The 22,571-nt window shown below is 32.7% G+C and overlaps 1 protein-coding gene across 6 annotated transcripts in view; it reads right to left on the bottom strand.

Annotated features, from left to right (window-relative positions):
- LOC132695699 (protein doublesex) overlaps positions 1-22,328 on the bottom strand; it is a 222,805-nt gene extending 200,477 nt beyond the window's left edge. For all 6 annotated transcript variants that reach the window (XR_009617870.1, XR_009617872.1, XR_009617873.1 and 3 more), the window contains exon 1: positions 21,815-22,328. Coding sequence is in view for 3 of the 6 variants with exons in the window: in XM_060660124.1 (XP_060516107.1) it covers positions 21,815-22,244 (430 nt within the window). In the remaining 3 variants the exon portion in view is untranslated. The remainder of the gene's footprint in view (positions 1-21,814) is intronic.
- Positions 22,329-22,571: the final 243 nt, after the last annotated feature.

The raw sequence follows: 22,571 nt of genomic DNA, 5'->3' as shown, positions 1-22,571 counted from the left end.
TGCCAAAGCATATTGGCTCAATATTATTACTTTTACGAGTTTAACATAGGACATATAAGAAACATATAAGAAAGTATATCAAAATAAATAGGTTCAAAAATTAGAATCAAATCAATAGTCCATAATAAAAAGCTACTACAATCTTAAAACTTTGTAAACTCTTGCTTGTGAGGGTGTTAAACATACTGACAAAGTATTGTGAAAATAATTATATTGAAAAATAATTTCTTTACATACAAAAACATTTATACATGTAGAAAAAGATTTAAAAAATTTGCTTAAGAAAAATTCAAAAAAATATTTAATTAATAAATTAATTCCCAGCACTCTCGAAAATGATGTCTATTGTTTGTTAGTTAATTAAACACTCATTACAAACTTATTCGCAAAACAAATTTATTAAATTTAGAATATTTTGGTTTTATAATTTTTTGTTGCAAATTTGAAAGATTTGCCCGCAGAGCCCAAATGAGACTCATATTTAGAAATTGTGCGGTAAAATTGACAAATCTGGAATACTGCCGGAAGATAATTTTTTAACAGAATTATTGTCAGCTACTAAGCTAAGTTAAGCATGTGACGGTGCTGTCAGAAACACCGCTGATATAACGAAAACAATTTTATACATGTAAAAGTGACCTTCCGTGAAATATTGCCAGAACCAAGCAAGACGCATCTAAATAATCTCAACGAGTTTTCCGTAAATTTTTTGAAGAAACTGCAAGAGACTGACAAGTTTACTATTACGAAAATGGGACCATGTTAATATGATTTTTTTGTTCATATTTTTAGATGTAGTGAAACCCGATATATTTTAGTAATTAGGTTATGCACTCTTTTTTGCCATATAAGTATAGGGCAAAAGACTTAGTTTTTTAAAATTAGATATCAAAATTAGACCTTCAAAATATGTGAAATATACCCTTTTCTGCGTTCTAGAATCGTTGTAACAACTATAGCAAATTAATTTCTATTTATCTATCTATGAGATAGCTTTTGCGTTGTTTACTGATGCCAACGGCTGCAAGCAACTCTCGGCGTGGCGACGGCCTCACGTTGCGTCAAGCAAAATTGACATACTGTACACTGAATTAGCTTCAACAAGGGGATCGTAAATCTTCGATTCGAAGATGTTTACCGGATAATAAGAGCAAATAAATGGAATGATTCCAAGATTAAACTTACAGAAGGCAAACGGAAACTATTTCGAACGTAGCTAGGCGCGTGCATCATTAAATCGTGATCGCTGTGGTGCACGACCTTTAGCGGATTAGATGAGTCCGACTCTATTTATATTTTTAAAGGCTAAACGGTAAAACAAAATTTTACCTCGTTCATTATACTGTTTCCAGTATACAAAAAAATCGGAGATAGATATTTAGATTAAACAAAAAATGACATAACTTCTTAATGGTAAGAGATAGCTTATTGCGAAGTGCAGAAAGGGCAATAAATGTATAACGCTAGTATCTACTAAATTGTTAAAATATATTAAAACCAAAACTTTTCCTAAGGATGGTGATTAACAATTGAATGTGGCCAGTAAATGTGACGAGTAATAGTGCAGGTAGTATGTATGAGTGTACATGTAATATACCTAACAATGATATCAAACAATATTTAATAAATATAAGTTAGAAAATTTTAACCCTTCAGACAGGGTAGATGAAAAAAAATTGATATTGTTAATTATTGAGAAAAATGGTAGATAATGGTAGCGAAAAAAAAAATCCAACAATTCCATGAAGGTAGAGGAAAGTTTCTCCTAAAACCATTTAATATATCACCCTTTTAAATAGAATTGACTCTTCTCTTACTTCCGTAAGTAAGTAGGTAAGAGAGACTACAATCTATTACCTAATTACACCATTCCAATTGTTAATTTGAAAAAATTACATTTTATACCGTCTTCGCATTTAACTCTATCAGAACCAAAGAGGTGCTACGACAGTACGTAATTTTCAAAACTTTTCTTACCAATACTCATGGTATTAGACTATAAAGGGCTGCTGATTAAACGGGATATTTGAACTTTAGCCTTTGTTATGAGATACGTTGATGATAATTTGACAATCCCACACACAATATCCACAGTTTTCCCTTCAGATGCTTGGACGCAGAGTTCTGAAAAGACGAAAGAATCGGACAAGACGAGTGGAAACTGCAGAAAAAGGCAACCAACATTACCCTCACCAAAGATCTCACCGAAAAGAGACAAAGAATAAATAGAAGTGTAACGAATCTGATCACCAGGACGAAGGTGCACTCTAGGGCATATTATGGACATAAGATAAACCGAGACCAAATCAAAAACAAAAATTAGCAATAGAGCGGTATATAAAGTCTCACTCCCTTTCATTTACCTTTTTATAAATTACCTTTCATATTTAGGATCAACCTTAGTATGGTATTAATTTCTTAAAATAGTATATCTCATATTAAATAAGGATCCACTGAGTATAAAAAAACATTGCTTAATAAATCTTATACCTGTCAATGTTGTATTATATTTATTTAGGTTTTTTCTAAAATAGAATATATCTTTTTTTATCGACAAATACCGAGTATTACAAAAATTATATAATACATATGCCGCATTATTAATTGTAATTAATTATAAATATTGATTAACTTTAAGTTTTTGATAGCATTGGCTATCCCGTCAACTTTAAGAAAGTATTATATATTATATATATAAAATATTATTATAAATTAAAAATCAAGGAACACTGTCAAAAAAACGCAATGTATGTTAGGCTGAATTGTTGTTGATTACACGTATTTTGCTTATTTACTCTAGTGAAGTGTATTATAGCATAATTATTTATTTGAAATTGGTAAAAGTAAATCACATTTTATCCATGTTAATAAAGTAGTTAATAATTCAAAACTTACTGGAACAAACAACAAATTCGTATTCATTATGAAGTCTACGTGTCATCGGTCAATAAGTTATTAAGTTAAATTGAATGCGTAAATGAAATATCTTATTCGATGAACGTAGAATTATTTTATTCAAACATTCGATAGACGCAAGTTTGTAGGCGTAGCAATAACTGCCACAGATCAGTCACTCGATCGAGAATTCGTACACGTTGTCAACTGCCGAATGGATGAAATTTTTCTTGTCCGATTAAATTATCGAAAAACTGGTTTCGCCATAATCGAAATAGGAACCGATGCAGTCTCCGCAACAGATGACGAAAAAATGGGTTCGAATATTCGGACCCCACAAACATGTTTCTTCATTGGATTTTTAGAAATGCGAATACCGCAATTTTAAACAATAGATAAATGTGAGAAATTAATTAAGCACGTGTGATATAAATGAATTTTTTCAGAATGTTGGAATTAAGTAACTTAAAGAAAGTGCTTGCAGTGGGGCGAAGCGGCCGTTGCCAAGAAAACAGGTAAACGCAAACGGCGGATGCGTTTCTATAAGTTTAATACATTTTACTGTCTATACCACGCATGATATCTATTATTTTATAGTAATAGAAACCAGTGAGAACGCGGTATAGCAATATGCAATCAAATCATACTATTGCGTATTTTCCTTAATTGTGTGGAAAAAACCGACCAGTTTTGTTTTGATAATGGTAGAGGAAAAAAAATAAATATACAGATATACACAAAACTTCGATAGGCTTTTTGGTTTGGACATTTCTGAAAAAAATTCAATTAAACAACTTGAATATATTATTTTGCATTATCGCGCATGTCTCATATTTCTATTCGTTCACCTTCCTATAGAGATACGGTTTTCACTGGATACTAAGGCACAATTTCACAATGTCTCGATGAAAAAAAAATCATGTTGCTGTATTTTATTATTTAGATAATTTAACTAGTTTTTCTCATTACATCGAAAAGCGCGCTCTACCAGCATCGCCCAGAATTGGAAAAGAATTAATAAATTGGGTTTGAAGAGCAATGAATATTTTCTCTAATAAAACCACGTTTGCTAAAATTCATTCTGTCGGTTAAGTCAAAGCTCTCCATTAAAAAAAAAAAACAGTTAAACATCCCCTCCACTTTTAATATATACGCCAAAAGGTGTTAAATAACTCTCGACGCATGCGCCTCTCGGTCAGCGCCTAACATTTTTTTAAAGAAATTTATAAGATCGTTTCCACGTAAAATTATTGTATTTCCAAAGCAGAGTAGAGTCAATGATATTGCTGAATCCATAGGTCACATGATAAACGGATATGATTTCCACTACCACATTTATTACTTTAACTAACCAAATTTATTACTTCATTGTTGTGTGTCTCGAAGCGAGTTTCGCTAACCAAGATAGGCATGCACAACAGATAGCATGAATATGCCGATGATAAGGTACAACCTGTTAAAAACAAAATTATCTGCAGATGGAGCTAACTTGGTTAGAACAGCTCGTATACAGAGCTTTGTACGTCGAATTTTTAATTTAACAAGGCTTAGGATTGAATTTTACTTGCTTAAAGTAGTTCCACTAGGATAAGTACAAATTTCAACATGAGTTTTGAGCTTTTTTAAAAGTAAGTTTGAAATTTTGTACGCAACATAAGAATAGCAATTCTTGCAAGTATGTGGATCTGTTTATAGAGTGTAAAAAATAAGATACAAATCCAAATTCATACCTCCGATCAATACAATAAAAACAGTGTTAAAAACGATAATTGATCAGTCTAAAAACAAAAGAGTGTCTAGTACATTTTATGGGTTTAGGAGTTAAAGAAGTAAATAAAGGCTTTAAAAGTTTTTTGTGTTAGAAACATGTTCGTAGTATCAATTTAGAACCATTTACACTTATTATTCCGTTATCCATAAATCAGCTTTCTTTAATCATCAAATTAGTTACACGGTCAAAGATATGCCTTTACACATTTAAGACAGCAATAGTTAGATTACTTATTTATGTGTACAAAAATGCTAATGTGACATCGATACAGGCATTGTAAATTGTGTATGTGTAAAATCGTCGATGTCATATAAAATGTTGCCCAAGAATGCGTTTGGTCGACCAGCGAAGGAGAGCAGGTTTTAGGAAAATTATTATTTTGATTTTTATTTGTACCATTTCGAATGAGGTTTTACGTAACTCGAGATTGAATTATTATATATATTATAACTCCTCCACGGCGTTGGCGTTTAGTTGAGCAGATAAAATAGTCTATATAAAATAGTCTATATAAATAGTCTATATAAAGGGCATCACTTTATAAATCTTTATATATCTTTACCTACACACATACATACATGTTCCTATCCTCCAAAAACAGATGATTAAACATCAGGAAAATAATAGCATACACGGATTTAAGATATTATTTCATTTATTATTAGCTTATTATTCTGATATCTCAGCTTTTAACGGGACCGATTAAAGTCCACAAAAATACAAATGGTGTGCAGGTCTGGTTATGAAACTGGTAAAATTAGAATACTACATTTTTTATTTGACGTTTCGGTCCAAAAGTGACTTTTCTCAGAAAAGAATAATCTAGACAGTAAGAGTCAAAGTCGGGGAGCATTATATTATTTTGCAATTATTAAAATTGTTGGTCATGTACCCTTGTGTGTGAAACGGAACGCAACCTTGGAAACATTTCGCGCCGCGTCGTCCCAGTCGAAAGGGGAAAAAAAGAACAACTTTATTTATTTTAATTCGATGTGTTTCTATCCCCCTTGTTCCACCCCAATGTCCCATGTTCGTGAGTCGTTTTATATACATTTTACATGTATACATTCTACATAAACAACAATTGCAAAATAATATAATGCTCCCCCACTTTGACACTAACTGTTTAGATTATTTTTTTCTGAGGAAGGTCACTTTTGGACGGAAGCGTCAAAAAAAAAGTAGTATTCTAATTTTGCCAGTTCAATAACCAGACCTGCATCCCATTTGCATTTTTGTAGACGTTAATCTGTCCCGTTAAAAGTTGAGGTATCAGAATAATAAACTAATAATAAAGAAGATAATATCTTAAAATCCGTGTGTGCTATTGTTTCCCTGGTCTTTAGTCATCTGTTTTTGGAGGATAGTAAGATGTAGGTATATACGTATGCATGTAAATATATATATATATATATATATATATATATATATATATATATATATATATATATATATATATATATATATATATTTGATTTCAAAGGATATCGGGTAGCGGTCCGTGGTTAAAAAAAAAAAACAAAGAAAATAGAAAGCTCCTTTTTCTTTAACATTCAATATTTCGTCAATTTATTTGTTGACTTCTTCAGGAGTGAACTAAAATTTAATGAAAACAACAGGTCAAACTATATAACAGACAATTAAAACAATCGTGAGATATTACAAAATTAGAGTCTACCACATAGTTCCTCAAAAGAATACATTCAAGTTAAGGTAAATGAACGAAGCGAAATAATGAAACAAACGGATAAACACTTAGTATACAATTCTTAATAATGGTAGGCAAAAGTTGCGCTAACGGGTGTAGCGAAAAAAAAAAACAATAAAAAAAACAATCGATATAAATAATGACAAAAAAGCATAAAAATAACCTACTCCGTGGATCAACAACGCAACGCGAATACGCTACTCGGTGGCCGAACATAACATTATCTGTTGTTTAACTGAAAAATGTTACAGTATATATTGCTTATTTGTTGTGTATCAGACTTATAGTTAATTGAATTTTTGTTTTTGTTAATATGGCACATTTCAAGAAACAGTCGGGCTTTATAATTGTTGACACATTGCAAAATTTTAGGATTGCTGTAGTCAAATTCATGTCCTGCTCAACTACTGCACAAGTATTCTTATGAATACGACAATCACTTTTGTGCTGTGTTAAAAGTTGTTTTAACCACTGTGAGGTCTGTCCAATATAACAACCTTGACAACCCAAACACGACAATCGATATATGACATTAGAGTTGTACAGTAGCGGAGGACACCTTTCACCCTAGAAAAAAGTTTCGAGACTTTTTCAGTATTATATTTGGCAATTTTTATTTCCTTGAATTCTTTGAAAATATTTATGATAGATTCTGTGAGGTTTTTAATATAAAGTATCCTTCCGTAACACATCCGAGCGCCTGGTTCCTCTGTTGGACCGTCAAATGTGTTGGAGTTATAGATTAATCTCTTAAGTACCTTATTATCGGCATATTATCAACAATAAATGAAATCATACGCAAATCTAAAACAAGTATAAAAGTATATTTGTTAGAAAGGCAAGTCCTATTTTTTGGTAATTAGGGTAGATTTTTGCACTGCACATAGGTACTATTAAGGAACATTTCTCGTTTTCTAATTTAAAGAAATTTCGAAAAAAAAGTGTTTTTGGCAAGTGACTTCCTCTAAATAATAATTGTAATAATATTCATCTTTTTTGAATAAGTTAAATTTGAAAGATTGTTCACATAATTCGTACTTTCTGAACGATACTGAATACCTAATTCAGTTGATTTCTGCTTTTGTTTATGTGAGTGTCTATAAAAATTTTATAGAGTAAAATCCCGGTGCCTCCAGACGTTACTTATTTTCTCATAAGAAATATAAATGGGATAAAGTAGTGTTAGTACGTACGTTGAGTGTGCATACCTGCTACCTTGGGTCGACGGCCAATTCATAGGTACCAGGTGCTAAAGGTACTGATTTTCCTTAAATTCTCAGTTTTGATTTTTACATATGTTTTAGATATTTTTGTTAAAAATTAATAATCATTATTGTCAGACACTTTCCATCGGCGCTTACCCTTACCAGACGCTTTAAAGCTTCAAAAAAACAAAAAACATATTCTTACTTATAATCTCACCCTTGATTTTTATATATGATACTTAGGGAACTATTTGAACACCCCTGGTCAGCAGCCAGACCAATTGGAGGGTTCAAACATCCCCCCAGACACACATAAAGTGTCGCTAAAATTCTGCTCTGTTCGATATAATCAAGAGAGATTAAAGATTCGTTACATACAAAATGGAATCGAACCTGAAGATTACAAGGTATTTTAAAGTAATCTGGGTTGAGAAAATTTTATAAATAATAAATATAAGTTTCTTTAACCTATGTTTTACATCTTATCATCGAGTAAAATTGAATACTACTATTTAAAAAATTCATGTTTATTAAATCTTAAAATTATACAAAGCTATACATGTCATTTTACAATTCAGCGTGATCTTTACTCTCATCATCGTCTAAGTTTGATAAGTCATCATCAACCCAATGTTGCCATTGGCTATCTTCATTATCATCCTTATTACTTTCATTTTCTGTAACAAAAATAACATAATTAAGAATCAAAGAGTTACACGGTTATATCAATTATTCAAAGTTAAAGTATAATACCTGATTCTTCTTGAAGCGATTCACTGACAAAGCTCGGCAATTGGTCCCCATGAAACCAGTTAAAATGATATTTATTATCTTCCAACGTCCCCCATTATTGTCAGGACTACAAATACTAATTTTCTTCATATGAGCATTCTTCCAGAGACTAGTGATATAATTAGCTCGTCGAAACTGCTGTAAAAGCTCACTTTTGCATGGTGGTAAGTTACTAGCATCAAAGTTTTTCACATTTTTGCGATTGAACTCTTCATTTACGTCACAAACCATATAAGTGTTGATGAAGAGTTGGAGTTGGGCAGCATCTACGTCAATTATTCCGGCCACGTTGTACAGTTCACAAATAAATTTTTGTATAGTGTTAAACACATTTTGCTCCAGTTCTAAGTCACTGAATAAGTCTACATCGCCGAGTTTCATAAATGCTATCTGGTACTCTGCTTTTTTTTCAATACATTAAATGGCCTTTGCTTGCCTTTTCTAAAAAAAGCTGGATTGTAATCGCAACCAGTTATTGCGTGAAATCCTGGTAAGCAACGGCTTAATGTAGGTCCTAAATGTTTATAAATCTCAGTAATATCAATGTATCTAACTTTATTTCCAGTGCCAGTCAATATCCACACATGGAAGTCATAATTTTTAAATGATGCATATTGCCCAGCATAATTACTGCAATATCGGTGTCAGAACACTGAATAACAAAATTAACTTGATCATCAAAATTGCAGATATGGTGGATAATCTTAGTGTCAGCTTCCTCATGTTCAGAGCAACTTAAATTTTCATCAATAGAAGATACTACTGCATTATTTATGATGGAAATAAACGGTACTATCTCGTCTGTAGACCAGTGGCGTATAAAGAAGTCAATGAGAGCCTCTTTGAAGCGTATATTTTTCAATTCTTCAACGAAATCAGACGGTCGAACTTGATCAGGTCCACTGATGCTAAACTCAAGTTGTGTCGATTCATTTCAAAGTGATCTTTCGTAATCTTTTATAGAAGGCGAAAAATACTGATCAAAAATGACATCGAATCTTGACGCTGGTAATTGTGTGACCATTTGTAACATTTTTTTGGAGATACTCCCAAATGTTTTAGGGACATTTTTCATACAATGAAGTAAGTAAAATCCATCAATTAGTATAATATCTATGTGAGATGGTGGATCATGTACAACACCATTTTCTAAACTTTTCATTAAAATTGATTTTTGAGTCTTACAAATGCCACCATCAAGATGGCACATTGACAATGGAACTGTAGTTCTGGGATACGAAAATATTTTGGCTATATCGACTTTGTGATCAATCGATATACCGATTATACGCCCAAATACATCCCTCTGAATTCGTAATTCCTGCAATTTTTCACCGACTTTCGTTACTTTTTTTTTCTCATAATCTACAGAAAAGTTGTTCATCGTTGTTTTTTTAATGCTTTTCTCAAACCTACTACCATCTTGCTCACATTCTGCGATAATTTTTTTACGTTCAATCTCACCATTTCTTTCAATGTTAAGTAGGAATTGTTCAACAGGTTCTGAGGCTGCTTTACTAGATGAAATATTTATTAACAGATTTTGAGGTACTTTAGCGTCAAATGGATTGATAAATTGGGCAAAGGTATCAATGAATGTTTGCAATCGCTTCCTATTATTTTTAATATTGTGATTAGTTAATTCAGCTGTTAAATCTTGTTCTGTTTGCATATCCAACTCTTTATACATATGACTAATAATTGTTGATCTTATATCATGGCTGACAGCTCATCGTTGACGTGCTGAGATGGAATTGGTGAATTGAATTATACCTGTCAGTTTCCTGGCTGCATCTGCGTTGATCGTTTGTTCGAGAACTAAGTCAATTGGTGGTTTTGAAAAGAGTTTATTAGTTCTTTGAATGCTAAAAAATCCTTTTTGAAATTGTTCAATCAAATCAGGGTGAGTTTCGGAAACTTTAATCAAATTATCATAATATTTAGATGCCCAGCGAGCATAATTTTGCTGATTACATATAAAAAATAGATTAGTAATTTTGGGTAGTATAAATTTAAACAGTTCAAAATCCCCTGCACGAATACTTCTTGATAAAGTTAGATAATAATTGATGAGATTAATATAGATTAAATAAAACTGCGGTGTTTTACCGAACTTGCCGTTGAGAGTTTGCTGCTTGTAAATGTCATAGTTATTCATTAACTCATTAAGTTCTTCATTTTGTATTTTAAAAAAAGATAATAATGATGAAGTTCTCAGTCGTGCAATTTCTTCAGACATTTCATCTGTAATTACATTATTGTTCATTTCTAAAAATAAGTTGAAATGTAAAATTTGTACACCTGTTAAAGTGTTTCACTTCAAGAAATCCGCTTACGGAGCCTAACGCTAACAAATTGCTTTGTGCCATGATATTAGTCAGACCACAATCAATGATTACTTTGCCTACTGCTTTAAAAAAAACCATCATAATGTGGAACGGTCCCAAATGTATAAACAAATTATCAAAACTGGGCTTATTGGTAACTTGAAGTTGCAAAGCAACTTTTGCTATTGCTAGATCGTATGTAACTTGAATTGATGACTGCTTTACTTCTTCACAAATTTTCTGGCTTTGTCTCATAGTTTCCAAAATTACTGATTTGTTAGTAGGCGATTCATTTATGGGAGTTAGATAAGAAACTCTTTGTTGTAGGTTATCGTTATCACTTAATAGTGAAGAATTAAAACCAACCCACATGGGAACATCTGGTAACTGTAGAGCATGACAAATCATCCAAGTTGTATCTATCATTTTGTATAGTTGAAAATTTCCAGGTAGCAAATATTCACTTTCATGAGCCGACAAATTCATGTCCATTTTTTTTCTTTTAGAAACTGGTTCTTCTTGAACATCCATAATTACTGCTTCAAAAGTTCTTCGTCTCCTCGTCTTCGAATTTAAAGGTGTCTCATTGTTAACAGCGGGTAAACTTATCAATTGGGATTCATCTGGATTATCTAAATCAATATTTTGATAGATGATGCCGACAGTATCGTGCAATGTATCTTTGCCACTGTTAGTTTCCACAAACCTATCAAAATTATCTAAAGCAACTCCAGTACAGAGATGTGGTGATTTTACAATTGCTTCAGGACATATACTTGATTGCTGTATTGAAGTATATGTTGCTTCGGTTTCCAGCTCTTCTACAGCTGGATAACTAATGCAATGACCGTACCTATGAATTACATCAATAATTTTGCGACTACTTGTTAAACTTTTCAAGGACATTCCGAGCACAATATGTTTCGACGTTTTGACTTGTCCGTTATAAACACCATACACGACATCTTCACTGTAAGATTTGACTTGACGAATACATTTTGGATTATTTTTGCGCTTTCGATTGATACCGGCTATCAGAGTGTACTATAAATCTAATAAATCTTGTGGTATCGATATTTCACCTTCTTTAAGGTTTTGTGCAATTTGCAAAATAGATTTTCGCAATAATAAAGCAGCTTTGTGTAAAATATCTTCATCCTTCAAATACTCAAATGAACGGTCATCAATAGAAATTAAATTTTTCGGAGTTACTAATTTTTTATTCTGAATGATAAAAAATTTAATTTGCTTATCAAATGCTTTTATTATCTTAATTTCTAAATTGTGTGGAGTGAAACTTCCTTTATTTTTTGTAGAATTCCCTTCTTCACTTTCATTTAATATTTCCATGTAATATCTATGAAGATAAGTCAAAAAATAGCATGTCCTTTTTTTAATATATTTTCATTAATTTAAGCAGATATTTCCTCAAAAGCAGTTTGATGATGCTGACGAAGATCATGCCAATCACTTTTGGGTGTTTCTTTTTTGACTGATGTTTTATAAAAAAACTCTAATTTGCAAGGATGATGATAATAAATTTTTGAAAGCGAATAATTTTCAAATTTATTAATGAACTCCTTATGCTTTTCATTTTCTTCATCTAGTTTACAAAGGAAATCTTTTTTATCACACGAATGCAGAGGTAATCTTTTCGAGCGGTGCTTTTTAGTCTTCTGGTCACAAAACATACAGATAATATTGCTTTGACCAATACCTACGCAACTTTCAATTGATGTATTAGTTTCACAAGATGGATCAATATTTTCTAGCTGTAAATTATTTTCAGGTAAATTGGATGGAACTGGTTCGACTAACTCAGGTATAGTAGCTGGCTCAGGTATTATAATAGTGTCACGTACAGAAGAAGTTGATAGACTTGAAATTTGTGGAATAGGTGATTGTACCTCAATACATTGTGTATCTAATTCAGATGTCGATGAACATGCTGCTGATGAATTTTCTGCAATATTTATTGATTTTTCTTTTGGAGTTGATTTTTTTTTTGGAGTAGATTTTTTTTTGGAGTAGATTTCTCTTTTGGAGTATATTTTTCTGTACTTGTAGCATTTGAAGAATAATATTTTTTCATCAAACCTGTGAACGATTTATAACATTGTCTATGATAACCACTTTCATATAAATCAGCTGGCAAAACGATATTTTTGAATTTTAGGTTATGTTCCTTTCTATGTTTTAATATTGTTTGACACTTTTTCAACGGTTCTTCCGTAAACAATATTAAATTCACATCGGAATTCTCACAAAACACACACTTTAATAATTCTGCCATTATATTTTTTAGAATACTATAAATATTTTTTCTTTTATTTCAACACGTTGTAAATAAAATCACATATGCACTGAATCGAGTAGCACGGAATAGAGTAGCCTAGAGACGACAATAAGTATAAGAAAGATATCCATAAATAGATATCTCTCTCACACTCAAGCGTACAAATAATGCCCTCGCGCTTATACACATAGTGACACTTAGTGTGTGTCGGGGGGGACGTTTGACCCCTCCAATTGGTCTGGCTGCTGACCAGGGGTGTTCAAATAGTTCCCTAAGTATCATATATAAAAATCAAGAGTGAGATTATAAGTAAGAATATGTTTTTTTTTGAAGCTTTAAAGCGTCTGATAAGGGTAAGCGCCGATGGAAAGTGTCTGACAATAATGATTATTAATTTTTAACAAAAATATCTAAAACATATGTAAAAATCAGCACTGAGAATTTAAGGAAAATCAGTACTCTATTTATCTACCTTTCGCACCTGGTACCTATGAATTGGCCGTCGACCCAAGGTATCAGGTATGCACACACTCAAAGTACGTACTAACACTACTTTATCCCATTTATATTTCTTATGAGAAAATAAGTAACGTCTGGGTTCACCGGGATCTTGGACTATTAGTATTTCTATGATAGTTATGTATGAATGTATCTTTCCCTATATTTAGTTTTCGACTTACTTGTTGCAATTTGGAGTTACTATTCATATTTTTATTATTTTCGCACAATTAAGAATAATCTATCATGTTAACCCATTCTTGGTAATGTTTAATTTCACTCAAGTCAGTTTCTTTGCAGAAAAGAGTTCTTTCACAGATTTTCTATGAAATTTTGATAATTAACGCTTTGTTTGTGGCAGTCTTAAGCTCAATTAATCGATATAAATACAAAGTAAGCTTCAGAAACTTTATTCAATTCAATCATTAACGAGTTTCTAAACAATAAAAATATATTTCATGCATTTTCCGCAATTATTCGCGATTCCATTGACGCGTTAACAATTTGTCGTACTTATCCTATATTAGGAGAAGGCGACCTCTCACACATCACATAAAAGCAATCAATTTTTTTTAGCCTTACCCAAATAGGCTGTATTTCCCAACTAGTTCCAGAAGTTAGTATCACTTCTTGGTAAATTGACCCGTTCGTGAGTCTACACATGTAACGCTACATTGTGCTTCATTTCACGTTTTGCCGGCTGAAGCTAAAATGTTGCAACGGAATGAGGATGTTCCGTTAGTTTCGGATAAAATGGTCGGTGTGAATTTTTTTGACGTCTAAGAGGAATATGCGCTCGGACTATCGACCGGATTCATCACGTCCTTTTTCGCTTTAGCCAAGGCAATGGCTTACTGCTAAAGATATTCTTCGGACCGTGGAGGATGTATACTTTCAACAATTATCTAGAGTTACGTTTACTGCTAACAGTCAAACGGATGCTTCGTATAACTAGACGAGTATCGTGGGGATTATTTCATTAGTTAATTAAATTTTAGATTTTTTTTTAAGCGACCTTAAAAAGTTTTAAAATACTGTTGCAAAACATGGTCATCAGAAACACTTTTAAAAATAGATCCGCTGTTCGCACAAGTATACATTGCTTTGTATTTGTACCATATTTGGGTTATTTCCAATTAAAACAAGTATATATAAATGAGCGTTGGTTCAAATTACGTGCAAGTTTGAACTTGCAGACCTGCAGCAATCATTACCTTTCAAGAAGAGTACATGCAAAAAGTGTGAATGTCTGATTCATCGTTCGAAATTTGACTTTAGGAACGAAATGGGAACTCAATGTGCGGGCTCAAAGATGCAGCGACATCAATGCCTATGTGAACGCACGTTTTATTAACTATAGAAAAGCTTTTAACTGTGTGTATTGCACAAGATCATAACCGAACTTTACTGGCACAGAACAAATAGCAATAAGAAGAGCTGTGAGACAGGGATGTGTGTTATCTCCCCTACTTGACCTCTACTCTGAGACACCAACGAAAGGTTCGAAAATCATTACTAGTTTTCGTTACGCAGATGTTATCGTGGTAATAGCTAGCAGCCTACCAGGACTTCAGTCTCTAATGAACGCCACTGTGGAACATAGTGAGCAATCACTGAAAGGGTATCATCTCTAAAATACCTGGGTACCCTCGTCAATCAACAGTGTCGCCCGAAATTTGAGATCAGATCAGGAATTGAGCAATTGCAAATAGGAACCTCAGCCTTGAACACCGGACTAGAATACTTCACTGCTACATCTTCCCACTTCTTTTCTATAGATGCGAGATTTAGATCACTGATGTAACCACAAAAAAAGAATAAACAGGTTCGAAATGTGTGCCTACTGGTGAATGCTGCGAACACCTTGGACGGAACATAAGAGAAACGTAGAAGGTGATGGCTAAAGAGAGAACTACTTTACCTAAGATTATTTGTCTTTTAACAAAAGGTAAAATCGAAGGAAATGGAATGCGAATCAAACAAACAAACAAATTTGACATATCGACATGGATTTTCAGAGCTAGGAACTACGAATAAAGTATATTTTTTCAGTGAATAAGAGATGTAGATATAGAAGACATTCTGGTACATCTTATTATATTATTTTTTATTGAAAATTATGAAGGAGCAATAAATTTTAACTTTCGGAACAGTTACGTAACAATAGCTCTCGGCATGTTGTTGTACTTGTAAAGCATCCAGTGGCTGTAACTTTTATAATAGTTGTCCAAAACTAGCGAGTTTTTTTGGTAAAATATTGTGTTGAATTTGCGACTTCCTCTATATTTTTGGAAAACATATACAAATTCAAATTTTTCTCTTAAACAAACTTAACAAAATCAAATAATAATAAATGTTTTCCTGTTCCCTGTTAATAATTGTATTCAAACTTTGTTAAACAATATGAAAATATAAATTAATAACAGAAGATAATATTGGCATGAGATTTTAAAATTACAGTAATAACTAAAATTTGATTTAAAACTATTGGCAATATACTATTTATACTATATACTACAGATATAATAAAAAAATAGGTTCAAATGAAAATTCGGTTGGTGGTATCTCATATCTCGTATCTGGTATCTGCACCGGATTTCCACATATCTGTGCCACACATCCATGTATCTCCCACATGAATTAACAGATATTTCCATGGATCTCGATTTTGTAGCGCAATTTTAGTTTTAATTGTAAGTTAAATCGGATTTAACTATTGATGGCTACGACTATCATATTGAAATGTCAATTAATCAGAATAAAAAATTCTTTAATTAGAACTAAATTTAAAGTGGTTAGTTAAAGAGCAAAAACTTGGTAACCGAATCAAGACTTGACGATGTGAGAAACGAGCAATTATCAGTACAAGTACCGACTCCAAGATTCAGATGATGTGATCACATTGACTGAAGAGAGATAAAAAAAACTACCTGTCACACAGTCCTTGAAATCGAAGAGTAAATTGAGCTTGGTGAAATACAGGTTTATGAGAGTGGACAGAAGTTCATATAGCGAAAACTATTGTTAATACAACATTTCAAAAAATATATTAAAAAGAGTTTCGGCTTATAGTAAACTTATTTTTAATCTAAAAACTCGTGAAATTTAAATAATACACAATTTTCTCTCTTTCTGTCAGTCTTAAGGATATCCAATTTACTTCACTCGCTTAATTGACAATAAATTTGCAATTATAAGTGGGTTTCTGGCGTGTGTTATTTATTTAGCCGCGTGTGACATTTCTTTAAAATTGCGCTTGTGCGTCTTTGTTTTTTTCCGCAGAACGTTATGCTAAGAACACATATACCATAATTAGCAAGCTGCAAATTTTAAATGTCTTACTTTTACTTTAACCTTTAAATACAAGATTATTGAAAAGTTTTAGTTTTAGGATATTACGATTACTTTTCAAAATTACTTTCATTTTATACAAGGACCCCAAAGGTGCTATATGTATCAATTTTACCGCCAAAATAAATTTCAATAGGACTTGTTTTAAGTAATTTGAATTTGAGTGTAATAATCTATATTTAATATTGCAATTGTGAAAAAATTCCCATATTATACAGGGCGCTAAAAAACTTTTAAGTGGCTTTAACTTTATCCATTTTAACAAAACGCTATATTTTTAACTTAGCAAGGAATGCACTTTTAATTACCCATTGAATGGTATTAGGGCGACTTGCTCGTGTTTTCCCTGAACACAACTGTGGTTCTTAACAGTATTTGGTGTTTTTTTAATAAAATTTTATATATATTGTAAGAAAATTTGTTGTTATTTGAAATTGCTCTCAATTCAATTATTAATAATTTTAGAAACCAGCACAGTTCAAAAAATGATTATTCTTAACAACAACACAAAAAATTACAATAATTATGGATAAGATTTTAAAAAACTTAGAAATTTGTAAAGTAATTCATTATCTGCGCTATGAACGACCACTACCTAATCAAAACTATCCGAAAACAACACACAATGGAAGAAAACCCGTCTTTTCATAACTTTCTTCAAAATTATCGATACTCTCTTGTCTAGGCTAAATCATCATATGAACTAAACAACATCACAACAATATACTACTGAAAAATCAGATAGACCCTGAGAATTTAAACAAATTATCTGACATTTAGAAAACTTATTAAGAAAACACTTAGGAAAACAGCAAATGGCGCAAAACCTCATAATTTTGCGTATTCTGCGAAAATGTTAGCTATAGGACATCCTAATCGACGAATAACCAAGCGAATAACTAAATAAAATAATAAATTTTTGGACATCCCGTATAAGGTTAGAAATTTTTGTATAATTGATATAAAATGAGCTTATTGCTACACTTCACTGTAAATTTCGCTTACATAACATAGATACTTGTTAAGCAATGGAGAAACTAAAACTAGATTACATTTTGACAAAGTTCAAATTATTTAAGAATGCTAAAATCCTAAATGCCATCTTAATCACGAGCTTCATTTAGCAAAGCCTCCTTGGAGCGCAGCGAAGCGACTGCGTAAAAGTTTATCAAACGTGTTATATGCTATACTTTTTCTAAGACCAAAAGTTTTGTGGTACATTTTTGAAAAACAACATGAAAGTATTCACTTAGTGACGTGTGACATGACCGTCAGAATGGGCAAACGTCAAAATCCATTGGCTCGCTCCCAAGCTCGTGACTAAAGTACCTTAAATGTCCGAAGTGAGTTGTGAGTAACGAAGCTGACGCTCCTTTCAAACACTCTCGATTGTTCGTTGGTTAGTTGAAGGAAAAATGAAAAAAATTGTGTTGTGTGATGTCCTGCCACAGAATTTGTCCAAAAGTTATTAAAACATATTTCGGTCAATTATTTAAACAAAATAATATTTTTGTGAGGCAAAATAATGACGATCTGGATAATACCGCCATTATCAACATTTTTAAGGTTCTTTCTGAAGTTAGAAAATGGGTTATTTATCTTATTCGGTTAGTTCTGACGCGTTAAATAGAAATGATTTTTTTTTCTTCTCTATAACACCACAGACCTATAGCATTAGAAAAATATTGTCTGAACTATATTTTCCCACAACAGCTTTTTTCAACTTGGCAGAGCTTTGTTTTTATGAGAACTCAGCTTTGAATCAAATTTAAGTAAAAATTACGTTAATTTTATTTAGTTAATTTGATGTAATGTTTGCTACTCATCAGTATGTCCAATTGTACAAATTTGTATTAAATGGATCCTGCCCTCGGTTTACGAATATATAAAAATCTGATTGCGTAGAAAGAATTTAAAAGTCACCCACTATAATTTCAAATTCGATAAATCCGAACGCGATTCGCAAAATTACATTAGCAGACGCGTTCTCTCACGGGCACGTCGCATCATGTTCGACAAGGCATGCGTAGCATGTTTTATATCCTGTGTCCAAAGTGTTCATTGCAACGCATTGTGTTTATCCATACTATTATTTGTGCCAATATACCGATTATTTATACCTAGCGCTATGAAAGATTACTGCTATTAAATATTTAAGAAAACTTGAAATATATTCATGTATGCTAGAATTTCTTGGGATATGCTGAGATCCTACAATCACAGCCCTTTCGTATAATTTAATGACATGCTTGTAATATTTAAAGATTCAAATAAATCACATTTTCAAAATATTTCAGATAAAAATCTGAGCAAGTGGTGTTGTATTCGTGCTATTCAAATTAAAAATTGGCAATTTTTTGGGAATTTTTAATAGACACAAAAATATTATCATCAAACAGTTTAGACCTGGATTTTTCGGCTATATAATTAAAATTTGTAGAAATGGAAGGAAGAAAGGAAGCAGATTTGGTTTCTCATCACTATAAAATCAACCCCGAAGAGTGGCAAAATGATACCTCTAATCGGATAAATTTTTATCCAAAATTTTGCCTTAGACCGTCCTTTGGATGCGTTTTTGGAAATGCATTCATCAGAAATCGTAAACAATCAGTGACAATGATGATTGTCCATTTCATTCTCTATTAAGTTAAGTTGAGTACGATAACTTCATGCAATCTTTTCATTTCCGGTGCAGTGACAGCTCGTCAACTTCTTCACGAGAATTTCTATAGTAACACAGTTTTTTCTTACAATTATCACCACCTTTATCCCATTTTAGACATATTTAAAAGAACTTTTCCGATGTGTTAGATACTGTAACTTTTCTAGGTGATTTTTTTTTGGTTAGATGATTACAGTAAAAAGTCGAAAAAAAGGCAAATAGCGAATTTTCGTTGTCACAAATAGTCTGTAGTGGTAGTGAAAAATCTAAATTCTTGAGTAAGAAATTACTGCGGTAGTGAAAATATACATCATTTCCAGAAAGGAATGAATTGAGAATTAAAAAAAAAAAAAGAGACAACTTTTATTCCAGAATATTATTTTCGAGCTTGTTATATTTTCCAAAACTGAAAATTTTGGAATATTTAGTAACCGTGAGCCTAATAACCCGGGTAGAAACATCCAGGTGCTCGAAACCTAACAAAATCCGATTAAGGCGGAGTTTTTCGGAACTATATGAAATTGTTAATTCACAAAAATAATGCTGCTATACAGATTCTGAGGAGAGGTTGTCGAGAATAAAGAAAAAACCTACATCAACAATCTAGGTATGACAGAACAATTGTATAAGCTGACATTTTCCTATAATTTACATAATTTAGTATTAATGATGCGATGTCTGCATACGAAATGCTGATAGATGCACACTAAACTAACTATAACTATATAAATAAACTAACCAAAACTTGGCATAAATATAAGGAAATTCAACGAACTATTATGATTTAAATGCTGCATGGATAGTATCGGATAGTACAGATCATATACTCGAAAAACACCGTATAGAAGGAATTATTTCCGAGATTCAGTAAAACGAGAGATAAAACGTAAAAAGTCAATCCTGAATCTCAGTTGCCTGCTAGGCTATGAGATTTGAGATGATGAACACAATTTTTGGACATTTTCACGGGGAATTTTTATGCTGATGTGTTTCTACAAACTGAACGGCTAATTTCAAATGCAATCCAAGTCATAAAATACATTTTTTAGAAAACAAACAAATAAGGAATGGGATAGAAGAAGACAGACACGATGTCTGGAAGCAACCAAAAATTAAATTACCAGACCTTTTAGAAAAGCCAAATTTCTTGATTTTAGTACTTCCTTTCCAGGTAATTTATTTGAAACTTCACAAACAATTTGTACAAAACTTGTAATGTCAAAATGGGTTTCTTGGACTCACTTGCCTTGTCCATAGGGTGTCCCGATTTTGAACTACTACTACCATTGAAATTTTTGTACATTTGTACATTATAAAAAGTGAGTTAATTTTAATATTAGCTCTTCATGTATGATATATGTAATAAGCAAATACTATGAAAGAAACAAAGCAAACACTTACAAAATTATATAGTAAATAATATTATAATATTTGTTAGTCGACCTCTTTTCATTTAATTTTGGTAGCTTCAGCTGCATTTAAATTCACAATTTATAAACCATATAGTTTAAAAGCTACCTATGTAATTACATCAAAAAAGTAACCAGTATATTTCCAATCTCTTACCCGCTTAATTTTTCGATTTTTTAGAGTTTGGTGGAATCGTTCTATTTGTGTAAGCTGAAGGGTAGACCTATAGAAATTGACATGACATAGGAACAGATTCATTCTTAGACAGTATGGACTGAGGATTGCTCAGACCAATGACTACAAACTACACCATTTTCTGTTTCAAGTTAAAACGACATATAGTGGGAGGTTTGTTTTTCTTGTTTTGGGAATGTTCCCTTTGTTTTCCACTAAAACACAGTTTTTGAAAACTTATATTTAAAAAAAAATGATTTGGCATATTGCAGTTATAGATCGATTTCTAGATTTAGCAGAAACTGGAGTATAAGCAGCAACCAGTGACAAAAGAATAAGAAAGCGACTATTCAGCATTCATTTTTCTCCTTTACGACAGGAGGGATGTCGGTTTATTGGTCTCAATTAGACATAATAATAATAAATTTTGTACACTTTATTTTATTATATTTATACTACAAATTGATAATAATTTAGTGAATGCCTCAGAAAAATTAGCGTTCTTAGTTGCGACGAAGAAACCAGTACCTGCGATGACAGCGATCAAAATTATAAATAACCACCATAAAAAAGCTAGTTAAGAATAAATACATAAATGAAGAGGAAGATCAAGAATGCCATACGAGAAGTTTTCAACTGAGGTAATTCATTAGTGTAGCAAGTGCTCCAATTTATTTATCGTACTCTTAGAAAGATTTGCTTCGTAAGTTTCAAGAAAAACTTACCTTTATATTCGTAGCTGTGAACTTCATTTCCCATCCCGACAGAAGTCGAAGACACCGCCGGTGCGCTCCCGACCACAGGGGTGATTTTTTTGGGTAACGGAGGCGGGTTCGAACACTGTGACGACGCTGAAGAATCACAATCGACACTGGCGCGATCAACCGTATTCACGGGACTGGGTGTTTTCGGTGGCACGCACAACATCCCGTTCTTTAACATGGCTTCGTCTTGGGCCTGAGCCCTTCGCAAAGCTGTCTGCATGGCCATGACCCTTTGCCTATCCGTTGTCAGACGGCACTTTTCGCACTGGCAATTGCGGTATACGCAGTACCGTTTGTGACCCTTCAGGATGGTTTTCTTGCGGTGGTTGCGGCAACGCGCACAGTTTGGCGGGGTGCGCGTCGTCGCTGACGTATTCGATCCTGAAGGCATTCCGACAGCACCGCAAGTGGTACTAAGTAAGTTTCATAAACTCCACTTAAAGAACCAAAACCCGCGTTTTAAATATAGCAACAGGTCACACGGCGGCGCGCGAACGGCAGACAAGCGAAAGCTGCGGCGCGAAGAATTCCTGCTGCGGTCGACGGCCGACCGGCTTAAAGCGGACTTGAAATTCGCGGACTTGGATTTCGCGAAAATCAACTGTCAGTCCGTCAGCCAAGGCAGAGCGAAAAGTAAGTGAGTTGCATTCGAAAATGTGCAACGCGGCGGCCAGACGGGTAGACACGGTGGGACGAATTTACGACTTTGAGCGTGGTG

This window comes from Cylas formicarius, unplaced genomic scaffold (genome assembly GCF_029955315.1).
Source record: "Cylas formicarius isolate icCylForm1 unplaced genomic scaffold, icCylForm1.1 PGA_scaffold_10__41_contigs__length_53128322, whole genome shotgun sequence".
Classification (NCBI taxonomy): domain Eukaryota; kingdom Metazoa; phylum Arthropoda; class Insecta; order Coleoptera; family Brentidae; genus Cylas; species Cylas formicarius.
The sequence above is the reverse complement of the archived record's forward strand: the minus strand, read 5'-3'. Positions and strand labels throughout refer to the sequence as shown.